This window comes from Malania oleifera, chromosome 7, assembly GCF_029873635.1.
Source record: "Malania oleifera isolate guangnan ecotype guangnan chromosome 7, ASM2987363v1, whole genome shotgun sequence".
NCBI lineage: Eukaryota > Viridiplantae > Streptophyta > Magnoliopsida > Santalales > Ximeniaceae > Malania > Malania oleifera.
Genome location: NC_080423.1, coordinates 40,587,203 through 40,601,182, shown reverse-complemented (window position 1 = coordinate 40,601,182; position 13,980 = coordinate 40,587,203). Strand labels below are relative to the sequence as shown.

The 13,980-nt window shown below is 36.5% G+C and overlaps 1 protein-coding gene across 11 annotated transcripts in view; it reads left to right on the top strand.

Moving 5' to 3' along the window:
* LOC131159510 (protein CHROMATIN REMODELING 4) overlaps window positions 1-13,980 on the top strand; it is a 45,201-nt gene that overhangs the window by 12,502 nt on the left and 18,719 nt on the right. For 6 of the 11 annotated variants that reach the window (XM_058114475.1, XM_058114482.1, XM_058114479.1 and 3 more), the window contains 3 exons: window positions 2,649-2,756; window positions 3,751-6,582; window positions 7,474-7,634. In XM_058114475.1, coding sequence (XP_057970458.1) covers window positions 2,649-2,756; window positions 3,751-6,582; window positions 7,474-7,634 — 3,101 coding nt within the window. The remainder of the gene's footprint in view (window positions 1-2,648; window positions 2,757-3,750; window positions 6,583-7,473; window positions 7,635-13,980) is intronic. The other 5 variants (XM_058114478.1, XM_058114485.1, XM_058114476.1 and 2 more) reach the window with 3 other exon arrangements.

The window sequence follows — 13,980 nt, the reverse complement described above, 5'->3', positions numbered from 1 at the left end:
TACTCGTGCATGTCTTTCTTTTCCCACCTTATGTTAAGGTGAATGTGGATTTTCCTCTTTATTGGGGCATTTGGGAGACTATTTCCTTCTAATATAAGGGTGTTTGCTTGGCTAGTGGCACTTAATAGGGTTAACACCATCAATCTGTGTAGGAGGCCTTCTAAAGCTTTGTATCCTGATATGTCTTGTGCATGAGAATAGTTCTAAGGATGTGTCACATTGCTTTTTTGCTTGGGATTTGTGGAATACTCTTTTGGAATTTTTTGTGAATTGTTGGTTTGTCCAAAGTCAGTGAAGGAATTCTTGGATATATCTTTTACCGGATTTGGGAAAAGTAAAGATGAGAAGAGATTGTGGAGGTACGTGTTTTTTTGGATAAAAGAATGCTAGACTTTTTTATGAGAAGAGATTATCAGTGGGGCTCCTTTGGGATAGGATTAGGTATTTGCATTCTCTTTGCACCTACAGGTGGCTTTATTATATTAATTTTGTTTTTTCCCCCCTTTGTTTTCGTGAGTGAGGATTTCTTATTCTCCTTTTTGTATTTGTTCCTCCTTTCTATTTCAATAAAGCTTCATTTTTTTATATATATATAGTAAAAAAAAAACAATCAGGTATTCAAGTAGGTTATGTAGATTGCAGAGGAGACTGAGCATGGGGGATATACTCTTTTGCTTGTAGCACCTTAAAATTCTGCATGGTTACATTCTCTTTGTTCTTTTGTTGAACTTGATTGTGTGGTAACTTGGTTGCAATCATTAGAGAGATAAAGATGAATACAAACAGTGGAGGACAAGAAGTTTGCCCGAAAAAGAAAGTAACTAGAAATTTAGGTAAAAACTAAAAAAGAAACTAATCAAAATATTAATGCTTTCTGATTGTGCCTGACATGGGTAAAGAAACTCCTGCAAAGGCGCTAGCTGTTGAAAGACTAAAGTGAAGCAAAATACAACTCTCCCATGGCATACAGAAAGGTGGAAATTATCCATGGAGATCTTATTAGTTATTTCTTTACAACCAAATGTGCCAAACAATAACAAACAATTCACAATCTTGAGAAGTCATACACTCTTTCCTCTGCCCTAAAGTGCTATGCTTCTAAAGAGACCACTTTTCCATAGAGTTCAGACACATCTAGCTCTGCCTCACCATGCTAAAGAGAGATGGAGCATTGATCTCATCACTTTGCTTACAAAAAATACAAATACTAGGGAGATAAAGTCATATTAGGTTTCCTCATCTGCAGTCATTAGTGTTTTATCTTTTTGAGAACTAGGCACAAGCAGAAGTGTTGGCTTAAAAAAAATAGCTTTCCTGATAAACTTCTCCAAAGCGAAAGAACAATTGATTGAAGTCTGGACAAAATGCACATACAAAGATTTATGAGGGAAGTCACTGGAATTATCAGGATACCAAGGATAATAAAAAATCTAGAACAAATCAAGAATGGTACTTGATGAACTATGCAAATGCTTTAGTGCTAGACTGCAGCCTGGCTTTTCAGGATGTTGACACATAAAAAATCCGAGTGGATATGTTGACAACTTCCATTGTTTGGCTATGAAGTCTTGCCATGCAATTTGGCGGTTTAACATTGCTCTTGAATTTAGCTCAGCCACTTTCCTATCATTGAGAGAGCAAAAAAGAACTGACAATCCCAAGAAACAGAAGAGCCATCCTGAACGTAGGAGTTAGAAATAGAAGCGTTATGGAGAGTGAGAGGTGGCAATGATGAGGAAAGCAGTGTTGCCCCATTATTTTTCTTCTATATTTGGTTGCAAACAATAGTGTTCTAGGAATAGTGAGTTTGCTGTTATGGGAAAGTTCAAATTGGCTCTCATGTATAAACTGCAGTTAATTTGGTATGTGGTCAAAGTTTTTGCAATATATGGACATAAATGCAAGGAAAAATTCAGAGATCATGCATGCTTGAGGTCCATAATGAGTTTATAATGTTCTATTCGAGCTGTCTAAAAAGTGATAGGATCTGTAGATGGTAGATCTAGATCAGTTGTTTCATCCTTATTGAGTTTATAACAGGGGTGAGATTTTTATTGAATGTTCTTGCTGTTGCATATGCTCTGCTGATACTCTGTGGTTACGCGCTGGTTAGTTCATAATAGCACGTGAAATGGATGGAAAGTTTTGTCAAATGTGGACATAAGCTTTTCTAATTGCATTTGTAAGGGTGTTAATCTTTCTTGGGGCACAGTTTTAAGTTTTAAAATGTTTGATTCATTAAATGTTTATTTCTTCTTTTTTTCCCTCTTATTTTTTTTTTTCAAATTTATATTTATTTAGCTTATTTTCTTTCTGATTGGATTATTGGAATATCTTTGGTTACATCCAGCGTCTCAAAATGTGCATTTCTTAATGATCTTTTTGTGGAAATATGATAAGCCTGCGCATTCTCATGATATCTTCATTACTTTATTCTGCTGCTTTCCATGTAACTATATACAATACCAGTGCAGTGTTAAGTTCCATATCATCATCATCGTTGTCATTGCTTTCATATTATTATTATCATTGCCATCATTGTTGTTGTTGTTGTTATTATTATTATTATTATTATTATTATTTTTGTTTCTATTGTTGACATTATTTTTCTATTATTATTATTATTATTATTTCTTCCTTCAATATAGAAGCTTCCTGAGGAACCAGCACGCCCATCACATGAGTTTGGTAAACTGGGAGGTAATGCGGATGAGACGGTACAATGGCAAGATAATGTTACTAGTGAACTTCATCAGGTGAGCACACTCTTCTGACCAGATCTTTTAGAATTTCTTTTGTGTTTTTTATATCTCAGACATGGACACTGAAGCATTTATAACTTACCTGAGTTTTTCACACATGGTGTGGATGATGGGTTTAGGTAAAGATATTGGATACAGAGGTGAGTATTGTACAGTTAATTTGGTTAAACTTCTGAATTAACAAAAAAAAATTTGGTCAAGAAAATATCTAAATTGTAGTGACCAAAATGAGTACACAACATAGTCACAGAATTTTTCCCTGGGTCAAATTGGTTAAATTGAACAACCAAAAGCCAACAAAATGTTTCAGACATTTGTCTTTTAGGCTGAAAACAATGTAGTGGTAAAGAGATAAGACGGCTTAAAAAGGGGCCTAGAGAAGCCTTAGATTGGGATCTGCTCGAGTAAGATGCCCACCTACTGTCCTGCTTTGATGTGGGACAAATGGAGGGGGAAATCCCTTCCTCCCTGAGCAGCATGCCTGCTTTGGGGTCGGGGGCTCCCTACTCCCATCCATTTCCTGCTTTCCCCCAAATAAATAAACAAATAAATTTATAAAAATTAAGAAAAGGTCAAAAGAACAAGGAAATATAAAAAATTTGTCAAGTAGTTTAAATAGTGTTTCGGTTAATTTTTGTTAGATGCATAATGTGAGTGAGATTATTGTTTTTGAGGCTATGCTACATGGATTTCATTTTGCTCCAGAATATTGAATAGAAAGCATATCTCAATATGTTAATACATCTTAAAAAAATGTCCCTAACTCAACTGCATCCTTGTGCCATAAGATATGGCAATTAGACAGGACTTCTGCACACCTGGCACTCAAACACTTATACCTGCTTCCATGTAACATAGGATAGATAATATGCTTTTTGTGAAAGTTGTTTTCTATTACCCCAACTTGTTTTTTTTTTAATTTAATTTAATTTTTTAATTTTATTATTTTTAAATAATAAATTTAATAAATGAAACATGTATATCACAGGTTGATCGGGTATTGGGTTGTCGAGTGCGAGGTGATAGCATGAATTCTCAGCACATTTCTGTGACAACTGCAAGTAACATTCCCACTGGAGATTTAATTATTCCAGAAAATCAAAACCGACTGTCAGTGGAAAACAGCGGCTGCAATAGAGACTTGGATGGAGAAGCTCCTGAAAATCTTACTGAGGGCTGTCAGAATATTATTAACTGTTTTGGTAAAGAAAAAGGAGTTGCAGATGATAACGGAGTTGATAAAATATATGTATATAGAAGGTCAGGGACCAAAGACTGTCGAGAAGGGAATGCCATACATTCACCGAGGGGGGCCTTGAAGGGTTCCTTAAATGTTAAATATCATGATGAATCTGTTGTAACAGTAGAAGATTCGGGAAAAACAACTGAAAAGCGGGCAAGGCAAGAAAATGCCGATGTTAGTTTGAGAACTCATGGTAACAATGGAGTTTCTGAAATTTGTGAAACACTGATTTCACATGTAACAAATGATGTGAAAGAAACAGACAGAGAAGTGAGAATTAGGAGCTCTGCTGAAACACTGATTTCACATGCAAAGAATGATGTGAAAGAAACAGATAGAGAAGCAAAAATTAGTGTTGAAAAGGAAATTCATGATCCCTCTTTGATTGGATCTGCTTTCGCTGATAAAAAAGTAATTTCATATGAATTTTTAGTTAAATGGGTGGGGAAGTCTCATATTCATAACAGTTGGATTCCCGAGTCCCAGCTGAAAGTCCTGGCAAAGAGAAAATTAGAAAATTACAAGGCAAAGTATGGGATGGCAGTGATAAATATTTGTGAAGAAAGGTGGATGCAGCCTCAGCGAGTGATTGCTCTCCGTGCTTCCAAAGTTGGTGCAACTGAAGCTTTCATAAAATGGACTGGTCTCCCTTATGATGAATGCACTTGGGAAAGATTAGATGAACCTGTGATTGAGGAGTCTTTGCATCTGATGGATCTGTTTAATCAGTTTGAGCAGCAGACATGGGAGAAAGATGCTTCCAAGGATAGCTCGCAAAGGGAGAATGATGATTGTCAGCAGAGTGATATAGTTACTCTCACAGAGCAACCTAAGGAAATGAGAGGAGGTTCATTGTTTCCTCATCAGCTGGAAGCACTGAATTGGTTGCGTAAATGCTGGCACAAATCTAAGAATGTGATACTTGCTGATGAGATGGGACTTGGAAAAACAGTATCTGCTTGTGCTTTTATTTCATCATTATATTTTGAGTTCAAAGCTACACTTCCTTGTTTAGTGTTGGTTCCTCTTTCCACAATGCCTAACTGGCTTTCTGAATTTGCATTATGGGCTCCAAACTTGAATGTTGTGGAGTATCATGGCTGTGCCAAAGCAAGAGCCATAATTCGTCAATATGAATGGCATGCTAGTGAGCCAACTAGGTCAAATAAGAAAACAGCTTCCTTTAAATTTAATGTTCTTTTAACTACTTTTGAGATGGTTCTTGCTGATTCATCTCATCTGCGTGGAGTTCCTTGGGAGGTTCTGGTGGTTGACGAGGGGCACCGTCTGAAAAATTCTGGGAGTAAGCTTTTCAGCTTGCTCAATACTTTTTCTTTCCAACACCGTGTACTTTTGACTGGTACCCCTCTTCAGAACAACATAGGGGAGATGTACAACCTGCTAAATTTCTTGCAGCCAGCGTCATTTCCTTCTCTATCTTCATTTGAGGAGAAGTTTAATGACCTTACAACTGCTGAAAAAGTGGAGGAGCTGAAGAAACTTGTTGCTCCACACATGCTACGTAGGCTTAAAAAGGATGCCATGCAAAATATTCCTCCCAAGACTGAGAGAATGGTTCCTGTTGAGTTGTCTTCCATCCAAGCTGAATACTACCGTGCAATGCTAACAAAGAATTATCAGGTTCTACGGAATATCGGAAAAGGGGTTGCTCAGCAGTCAATGCTTAACATTGTGATGCAGTTGAGAAAAGTTTGCAATCATCCATATCTTATACCTGGTACTGAGCCTGATTCTGGGTCAGTTGAGTTCCTTCATGAAATGCGAATAAAAGCTTCAGCCAAGCTGACTTTGCTGCATTCAATGCTTAAGGTTCTTCATAAAGAAGGCCATAGAGTCCTTATATTTTCTCAGATGACAAAGCTTCTTGATATCCTTGAGGATTATTTGACCTTTGAATTTGGGCCAAAAACTTATGAGAGAGTGGATGGTTCTGTTTCAGTGGCTGATCGCCAAGCAGCAATAGCACGTTTTAATCAAGATAAAAGCCGATTTGTCTTCTTGTTGTCGACACGTTCGTGTGGCCTTGGAATCAATTTGGCGACTGCTGATACTGTTATCATCTATGATTCCGATTTCAATCCACATGCTGATATTCAAGCAATGAATCGGGCACATCGAATTGGACAATCAAATAGACTTCTGGTATATAGGCTTGTTGTTCGGGCTAGTGTTGAAGAGCGTATCTTGCAGCTTGCAAAGAAGAAGCTGATGCTGGATCAGCTTTTTGTGAACAAGTCTGGATCTCAAAAGGAAGTGGAAGACATCCTACGATGGGGGACAGAAGAACTTTTTAATGATTCTTCTAGCACAAATGGGAAAGATGCAGGTGAGAATTGTGTCAACAAGGAAGATACAACAGCAGATGTGGAACATAAGCATAAGAGAAAAACTGGTGGTCTTGGTGATGTATACCAGGATAAATGTACAGATGGCAGCACAAAGATTGTTTGGGATGAAAGTGCTATTTTAAAATTGCTTGACCGGTCGAATCTCCAGTCTGGGTCGCTTGAAATAGCTGAAGGGGATTCGGAGAATGATATGCTTGGTTCCGTGAAGGTGAAGTATAACACTTAGATCTTTATATGCATGCATTTGATGTTATTTCAATGTGTTTACTAATTACTAGTGATATGTGTAAAGAAAAATATCTGCGACTCCTGTGATTGATGCAAGTCTCTTAGTGGACTTTGTGAAGTTTATTGAAGCAATTTCTCTGTTAGAAATATTGTGGTTTATAGGCACTTTTTAGATTTCTGCATAGATACAGTTAATTTAGCTGTTAGCTTTAGAGTCTGCTTCTTGAGAACTTTTCTGCTGAATGTATATGAGCATTATAAAAAAGTTATTGCTTTTGTGCATACTGATTCAGATTGTAATCACCTGGAGATTGGGGGTCAAACTATATATCTCCCTTTTACATGCATATCTACATATAGTAAACTCATCTTGTTAAAAACGAAGGATTTCATGGGGTTTTTTTTTGAGAGGTTCTTTTTGATTTGCTAGCATGTTTTAAATCTGAAAGGATGCATGCTTGTTAAGAAAAATTCTTTGTTTATTAAATAATTCTTGTAATTTTTACTGTTGTATCTGCTTATTCTGATGTGTAAAGGCATACATAACTGAGATCAACTAAAATGGTACTTATGCTTGCTTCTAATTAGACCTTTCATTTTTGTATTTGTTTTGTGGTCAATAAAGTATTTTTTCCCCATTAAAAATTTCAAATTTTAGTAAACTCCTTGTGATTCATTTGCCTTTAGCTTTGTGAATGGTTGTGTCCTGCTTTAGTTGTAGTAGTAGTTATTATTATTATTGTTATGTTTTGGTTTGTTCTAAAGTTTTCTTTTTAATAATACAAGTTTACAACTGACTTACAATATATAGAATCTCATATTCTGTTCATATTTGTTTCATGTTGAAATATTTCCAAATTGTCACCCCCAGCAGTCTCTAGAGTGGAATGATGAGCCAACAGAAGAACAAGCAGGAACTGAATCCCCTCCTGTTCTGACTGATGATATAACTGCACAAAACTCTGAAAGGAAGGAGGATAATTTAGTAACTGGTGCTGAAGAAAATGAATGGGACAGGCTTTTGCGTGTGAGGTATGGAGTTAATTGTGGCCAGTTTTTGCTAAGTGTGGTATGGAGTTAATTGTGGTCAGTTTTTGCCAAGTGTATTAATGTGTTATTGTTACCCCTCTTATGTTATTTATTTTGTTGCTGCAACTTCATATTTCTGGTGTTACCCATAAATATCTGGCAGTAGACTATGCATTTCCCATAAATTTAATAGAAGTTCAAGTATTTAAGTGTTTTTGTCTTGTTTGTTGGACAAAAATTGTTTTACATCAATATTTGTTAGAACGCTGAAATTCTTGATGCTTGTTAAAAATCAGTTAGTAACACTGATAAAGTAAATTGACCTGATTTATAGCATGGGATGTGCATGCGGCATTCTAGCAGTACTTATATGCATTACACTGTGTGTGTGAGTTGGTAATAAGTTGCTTCTTTTGGGTTTTGATTTACATATATTGACAAGCCATCAATTTGATGCTACTTAAGAGTCAATTCATACTGTGCATCTTGATCACTTCAAAGGGAACCTGTTTCCTGTAAAAAATTAGGCCATCAAGTCTCTTTGGCACTCATTAAATTGCTTGAGAATGTTTTTCCCCTCCAAGATGATTGTTTATGCTAAAAATATGGCATCTGCATTGGCATTGATGCGACTTAAAGGGGCTAAAAGCCATTTTTAAAAGTTTGATTTAACTTATATTCTACAATAAGAGATGTTTGCATAAATGAAGTAATCCTTGAATATGTTGTCCATGAATGCTTTCGGCGTTGCATCTTGATTCCTAAAATGCATGGTGTAAATGAAGTCATGAACATTGTAACTTGATTGATTTATGCAATGTGGTGCAGTTGGATGGCCTTGTCAACCATAAACAGTTTGGGTTGAGACTTATTTGAGTTGATTGCAAATACACATTTGGATGGATACATGTCCACATAATAGATGGATGTGAGCAATCCACTCATCTAAGCGGTCTTTAGGACTCAACTCAGTTAATCCTTAAAGAGTTATGCTATGCGTCAGCAGTGTCATGGGTCTGTGATGACATGGGCCTGTGACACTGAGCATTTTCCATCCTTGAAAAGGATGGCCCATAAAGATCTTTTTTATTTTTACTTTTTTAACCTTTCTTTAGCATAAATTATTCGGGCAAACCTTTATTTCCTCCCCCTGCCCCTTTATTCTTTTGTTTTTCTTGCATCTTTTATTTTTTTTATTTTTGTTTTTTGTGCGTGGCCCCGTTTTGGGAGGACGGGTTGAGGAGAGCTAGTTGTTTAATTCTGTTGCTGCTTTCTATTTGAGGCCTTAATAGCTTGGAGGTTATGATTGATGTGTTTTTCGAGGAAGGGTCTTGGGGAGGCAATAATTGGTAGTAATGATGCCTACTTAGCCCTTGGGCAACCCTCTGTAACCTAATCTTTCTCTTTAACACTAAACCAACCTCCTTGATTTGCAAACCCACGATTCAGTCTCTTTCTGAAACCCTAACATCCTCTCTCTCTCTCTCTCTCTCTCTCTCTCAATGTTTTTTCCTTCTTCTTCCTCCTCCTCCTCCTCTGTTTGGTCTAAAATCTTCTGTTGTTTTCTTCTCTCCTCCCTTCTTCTATTTTTTTTTTTTAATTTTTATTCTTTTATCTTCTTTATTACTTGTCTTTCATAATTCTTTCCATCTCTCTCTTATTTCTAATTTTCTCCTTTCTTTCTCTTTTATCCTGTCTAATGACTCTAATTTCCCTTAGATCTGTTCTCTCTCTTCTTCTCTCACGCTATTCTATTCTGTCTCTACTTTCGAGTAGCCTCTTCTCTCTTCTCTTCTGCTCTGTTCTCTCCTTCGTTTTCTCATCTTATTATCTTCTTCTTCCTATTCTCTTCCATAATTCTCTCAATTCTCTCTCTGATTTTTTTAAATTCAATTGCTTGTCCTACATCCCCCAGTTATGCCTATTCCTCTTCTCTAAAACTTGATCACATTGTGATGCTCTGATTGAGGGCCAACTCCTTCGATCACTTCATCTCAGTGGAGAAGATCATGCACAAAGGAGCTATCCAACTGGACTGTATATCAAACGAGGAGGAGAAATAACACTTGTAAATTTTGATACCTTGGATTTATTATGCAAGCTGAAGGAGAAATTGAAGATGATGTAATGCATAGAGTTAAAGCAGGTTGGTTAAAATGGAGAAGTGCTTCAAGTGTGCTCTGTGATCGTAGAATAACCTTAAAATTGAAAGGGAAGTTTTATAGGATAGCTATAAGACTAACTATGCTTTATGGATCAGAATGTTGGGCGACGAAGAAACATAACATCCAAAAAGTAAAAGTTGCCGAGATGAGAATGCTTAGATGGATGAGTGGTATAACATTGAAAGATAAATTAAGGAATGAACATATTCGCAGTAAGTTAGGTGTAGCTCCTATAGAGGATAAGATAAGGGAAGGACGACTCAGATGGTATGGACAGTTGCACCGTAGGCCACATGGTGCACCAGTGAGGAAGAGTGAGTTAGTTATTGTAGGGGGCAGTAGAAGGGGTAGGGGTAGACTTAAAATAACTTGGGAGGAGATAATGAGTAAGGATTTAATATCCATGAATCTGTCAAAAGAAATGGTTCATGGTGATTGCATAAATTGGCGGAAAATGATTCATATAGCCGACCCCGCCTAGTGGGACTTAAGGCTTGGTTTTGTTGTCGTCGTCATCGTTGTATATATAAAAAATAATGTGTCTCACATATAAAACATAAAAACATTAATTGAAAATATTTTCTAATGTAAATACTTTAAAACTTAAAATATTATTTATTTTGAAACATAGTAAGAAATTTTTTTTTCTAATTGATACTTCAACTAAATATGTGTTTTTTCTCCATTTTTTTTGCCTTTCTTTTGAAAAAATGTTTGTTTTATAATTTCCATCAATAGATCGAAAAATTTTGATCCTTTATATATACAAAGAAGAATCTTTGTAAATCCCCGCAAAGGAAATGGAAGAGTTACAAATATATTGCATTCATGACCTCTTTCTATTGTGGGCTTGGATTCACTGGAGAGCAGAGTTCATTTTAATATGCAAAAAAATATTTGAGTCTTTCCAAAATTGAAAGCCACACTAGTCGGAGATAATTTAAGCAAGATGAGCCTTCCCAAATCATATTTTGTGAGATCTTGTGCAATGATAGGCCAAAGCATAACTAGCAAAAAAAATTGAAAAAAAAGAAGAACTAGAACATAAATGTAAAGGAAGAAGGAGAAGAAGTGGGGAAAGAACATGCCGGTGTTGGAGGAGCAAAGAGAATGTTGTAAGAAGAGAGACAACACTAAAGGTGCTTGTTCAACAATGGAGAGACTGGAGAGGTGAGAGCTTGGAGAGATAGGGCATGAATAAGTTGGGTGATTGTGGGAGGAGAGGCGAGGTTGTGTAATTTGTGTTATTTTTTAGGGGTAAAAAGTCAAAAAAGCTTCTATTTTCTGCTCTTACTAAATCAGTACTAGGGAGATTGCTGATTCTCCTAGAGGCAATCTAGAGCTATTTCAGAGGCTGACCAAACAACACCGATTAATTGAATTTTGGACTGTTAAGAACCCAACCTCTATTTTGAGGCCATTAAGTGCAAACAAACGACCCCTAAAGCAAGCCTTGACAAGGCTGACTTTGATTCTTTCAGTACTCATTCCATCAAAAAATTGAAGGGCTTCTAATCAAGAACTTGAAGAAAGGCAGGGCATAAAAGCAGGCATGGGTACAAAATGGAGAGGAACTTGGTAGGGACTTTGGTTTCTAACATGAATTGTGATTATGTACTTTTGAATTCTATATGTCCAAATGAGGTTCGAAATTAAGAAAACTTAAGCCAAACTTCTTCGGACACTTATATCACTGATCATCTGCATTCTAATGTCTCCTTTGCCCCTAATTCCTTCCCAATTTTGCCGACAAGAATGCTTGGTAATGATATTCCAGGGGCACACATATAAATAATGTCTCATCTGCTAGAAATACCTTGTTTCATTAGCCTCATAAAAACTGAGTCACATATGTGCACATATAGGGGTCAACTGAACAAGATTCTTTCAAAATTATGGATCTTTTTGATGATGAGAGGGAAAACTAGGCGGCCCAGAGTCCCTTAAATGAGCTTGGCTTGGAGTTGGTGAATCCTAGAGGAGGGAATGCTAGGTTGAGGTCTAGTGAGTTTGAGGAGGAAAAGGGCTAAGAAATTGAGTAAGGAATAGAATAAATTGGTGTTGCCAGTTAAATGTGACAAGGGAAGGAAGCGTCAAGGGTCCCCAACATCGTAAATTGAAGATTTTATCCTAGAATGTTAGATGGTTTGCGACTGGTAAGAGGAGAGCGGTTTAGAAATTAATGACAAGGTCAATCTTGATATTTTGTTTTTCCAAGAGATTAAGTTGAGGGGAGTGAAAATTTTTCTCCTCACAAGTATTTGGGATTCTAGGAACAAAGTTTGAGTGGTGTTGCCTTCTTTTGGGGCATCTTTTTGGGGGAGGGGAGAGGGGTGAGGGGTTTCAAATTGTGGTTTGGGACACAAAGGCGGCCTCGATAGACTTTTGTTCACCAACCAGCTGGAAGACACCTTTTCACATTTAGTGTAGGAAATTATGCCTATACCATCCTTTGATCGCTGTCCTATACTCCTCGAGTCCAACCTGATTCAGTTGGGTGCACCCATTTTCGCTTTGAGAATATGTGGCTAGTGCATCCTTCCTTTTAGGACTGCAGAAATTTGGTGGGGTGAGGCTTGGGTTTAGGGTTGGGAGGGTTTTAAATTGATGAAAAAACTGAAATACATCAAGGAGAGGGTGAAACAATGGAACTAGGGTATTTTTGGGAATATTAAAGAGACAAAAAACAATATCTTTTCCAAAGTCGTCAAGTTGGACAAACTCAAGGAGTGCGGTTTACTAGCTGAGGAGGCTAGTGTCAAAGAACTGCTTTGTGGAATGAGTTGGAGTCACTCCTTTTTTGAGGGAGGATGTAAGTTGGTGTCAGAAAGAGAGGGTGAAATGGGTTAGGGAGGGGAATGTTAATTTTGACTTTTTTGGTGTTTGGAAGAAGAATGAAAGGTCATATAAAAAAGTTGGAGTTTGATTTGGGAGGTATATTGCTGGGGCTTTTTCAAATAGGGATGAAGAGTTTACTCTTAAAATTGTCCTGGAGGTGCTTCCAAATTGATTAATGGTTGAGGGCCTTAACTGGAACTAGACTAATTTATTTTTCACCTTGACTCTCTCTCTCTCTCTCTCTTTCTCTCTCTCTCTCTCTCTCTCTCTCTCCTGTGCTTTGACATGTGGAATTAAGCTTTTGTTCCATAGTACACTTGCTTCTTGGGCTTTTACATAACTAGCTTGGGATTGTGGCCCTAATGTCATTGCATGATTAAATATTTTGGGTCCCTTTTATGTGCTCTAGATGTGTTGTGAATTTCTTAGTAGGGATTTTCTATATTTTTTCCTTTTGCTTTTCAAAGAGTAATTCTAGCTTTTAAAGATCATAAACAAAAAATGTTAACCTAAACTTTATTACATTTTCTTTTGAAGAGCCAATAATGGAACTCAAAAGTAAGCTTAATATGATGAGGTCCATTGAAATAGTGGCTTAAAATGACTGAAGGTTCATAAAAACATTTCTTGGGAGAGGTGAAAATAATATTTCTGAATAAAATTTTTCTTTGATGTAAAAGTTATTGTGGTTATAAATTGTATTTCTAAGCTAAAACTATACCTTGTTTATGTTGAAAAATGGATTGAGGATTAAATTTAAGGTTGGATTTCAAAATTGTAATAACTATCATAGAATTAAACTTATGAGTCATACAATAAAACTGTGGGAAAAGGTAGTTGAACAAAGATTAAGGTTCGATATGAAGGTCTCAGAAAATCAATTTGGTTTTATGTCAGAGAGATCTACTACAAAAGCTAAAGCTATATATCTTTTAAAAAGATTAATGGAAAATTTTAGAGAAAAGAAGAAGAACTTGCATATGGTTTTTATTTAAATAAAGTGTGTGATAGGGTACATAAGGAAGTTCTATGGTGTGTTTTAGGAAAAGAAAAATGGTGTATGCAGTAGGTATATTGATGTCATTAAGGATATGTACGATGGAGTGATGACCAGTGTTAGAACTACCGGTGGAAGACTAGGGAATTTCCAATTACAATAGGTGTACATCAAGGATTTGCTTTGAGTCCCTATCTGTTTGCTCTAGTAATGGATGAACTTATTGGAAGTATATCCACAATGAGGTTCCATGGTGTATGTTGTTTGCAGATGATATTGTCTTTATTTATGAAACTAGGGGTGGAATAGAATCTAAGTTAAAACTATGGAGAGAAGCATTAGAATCTAG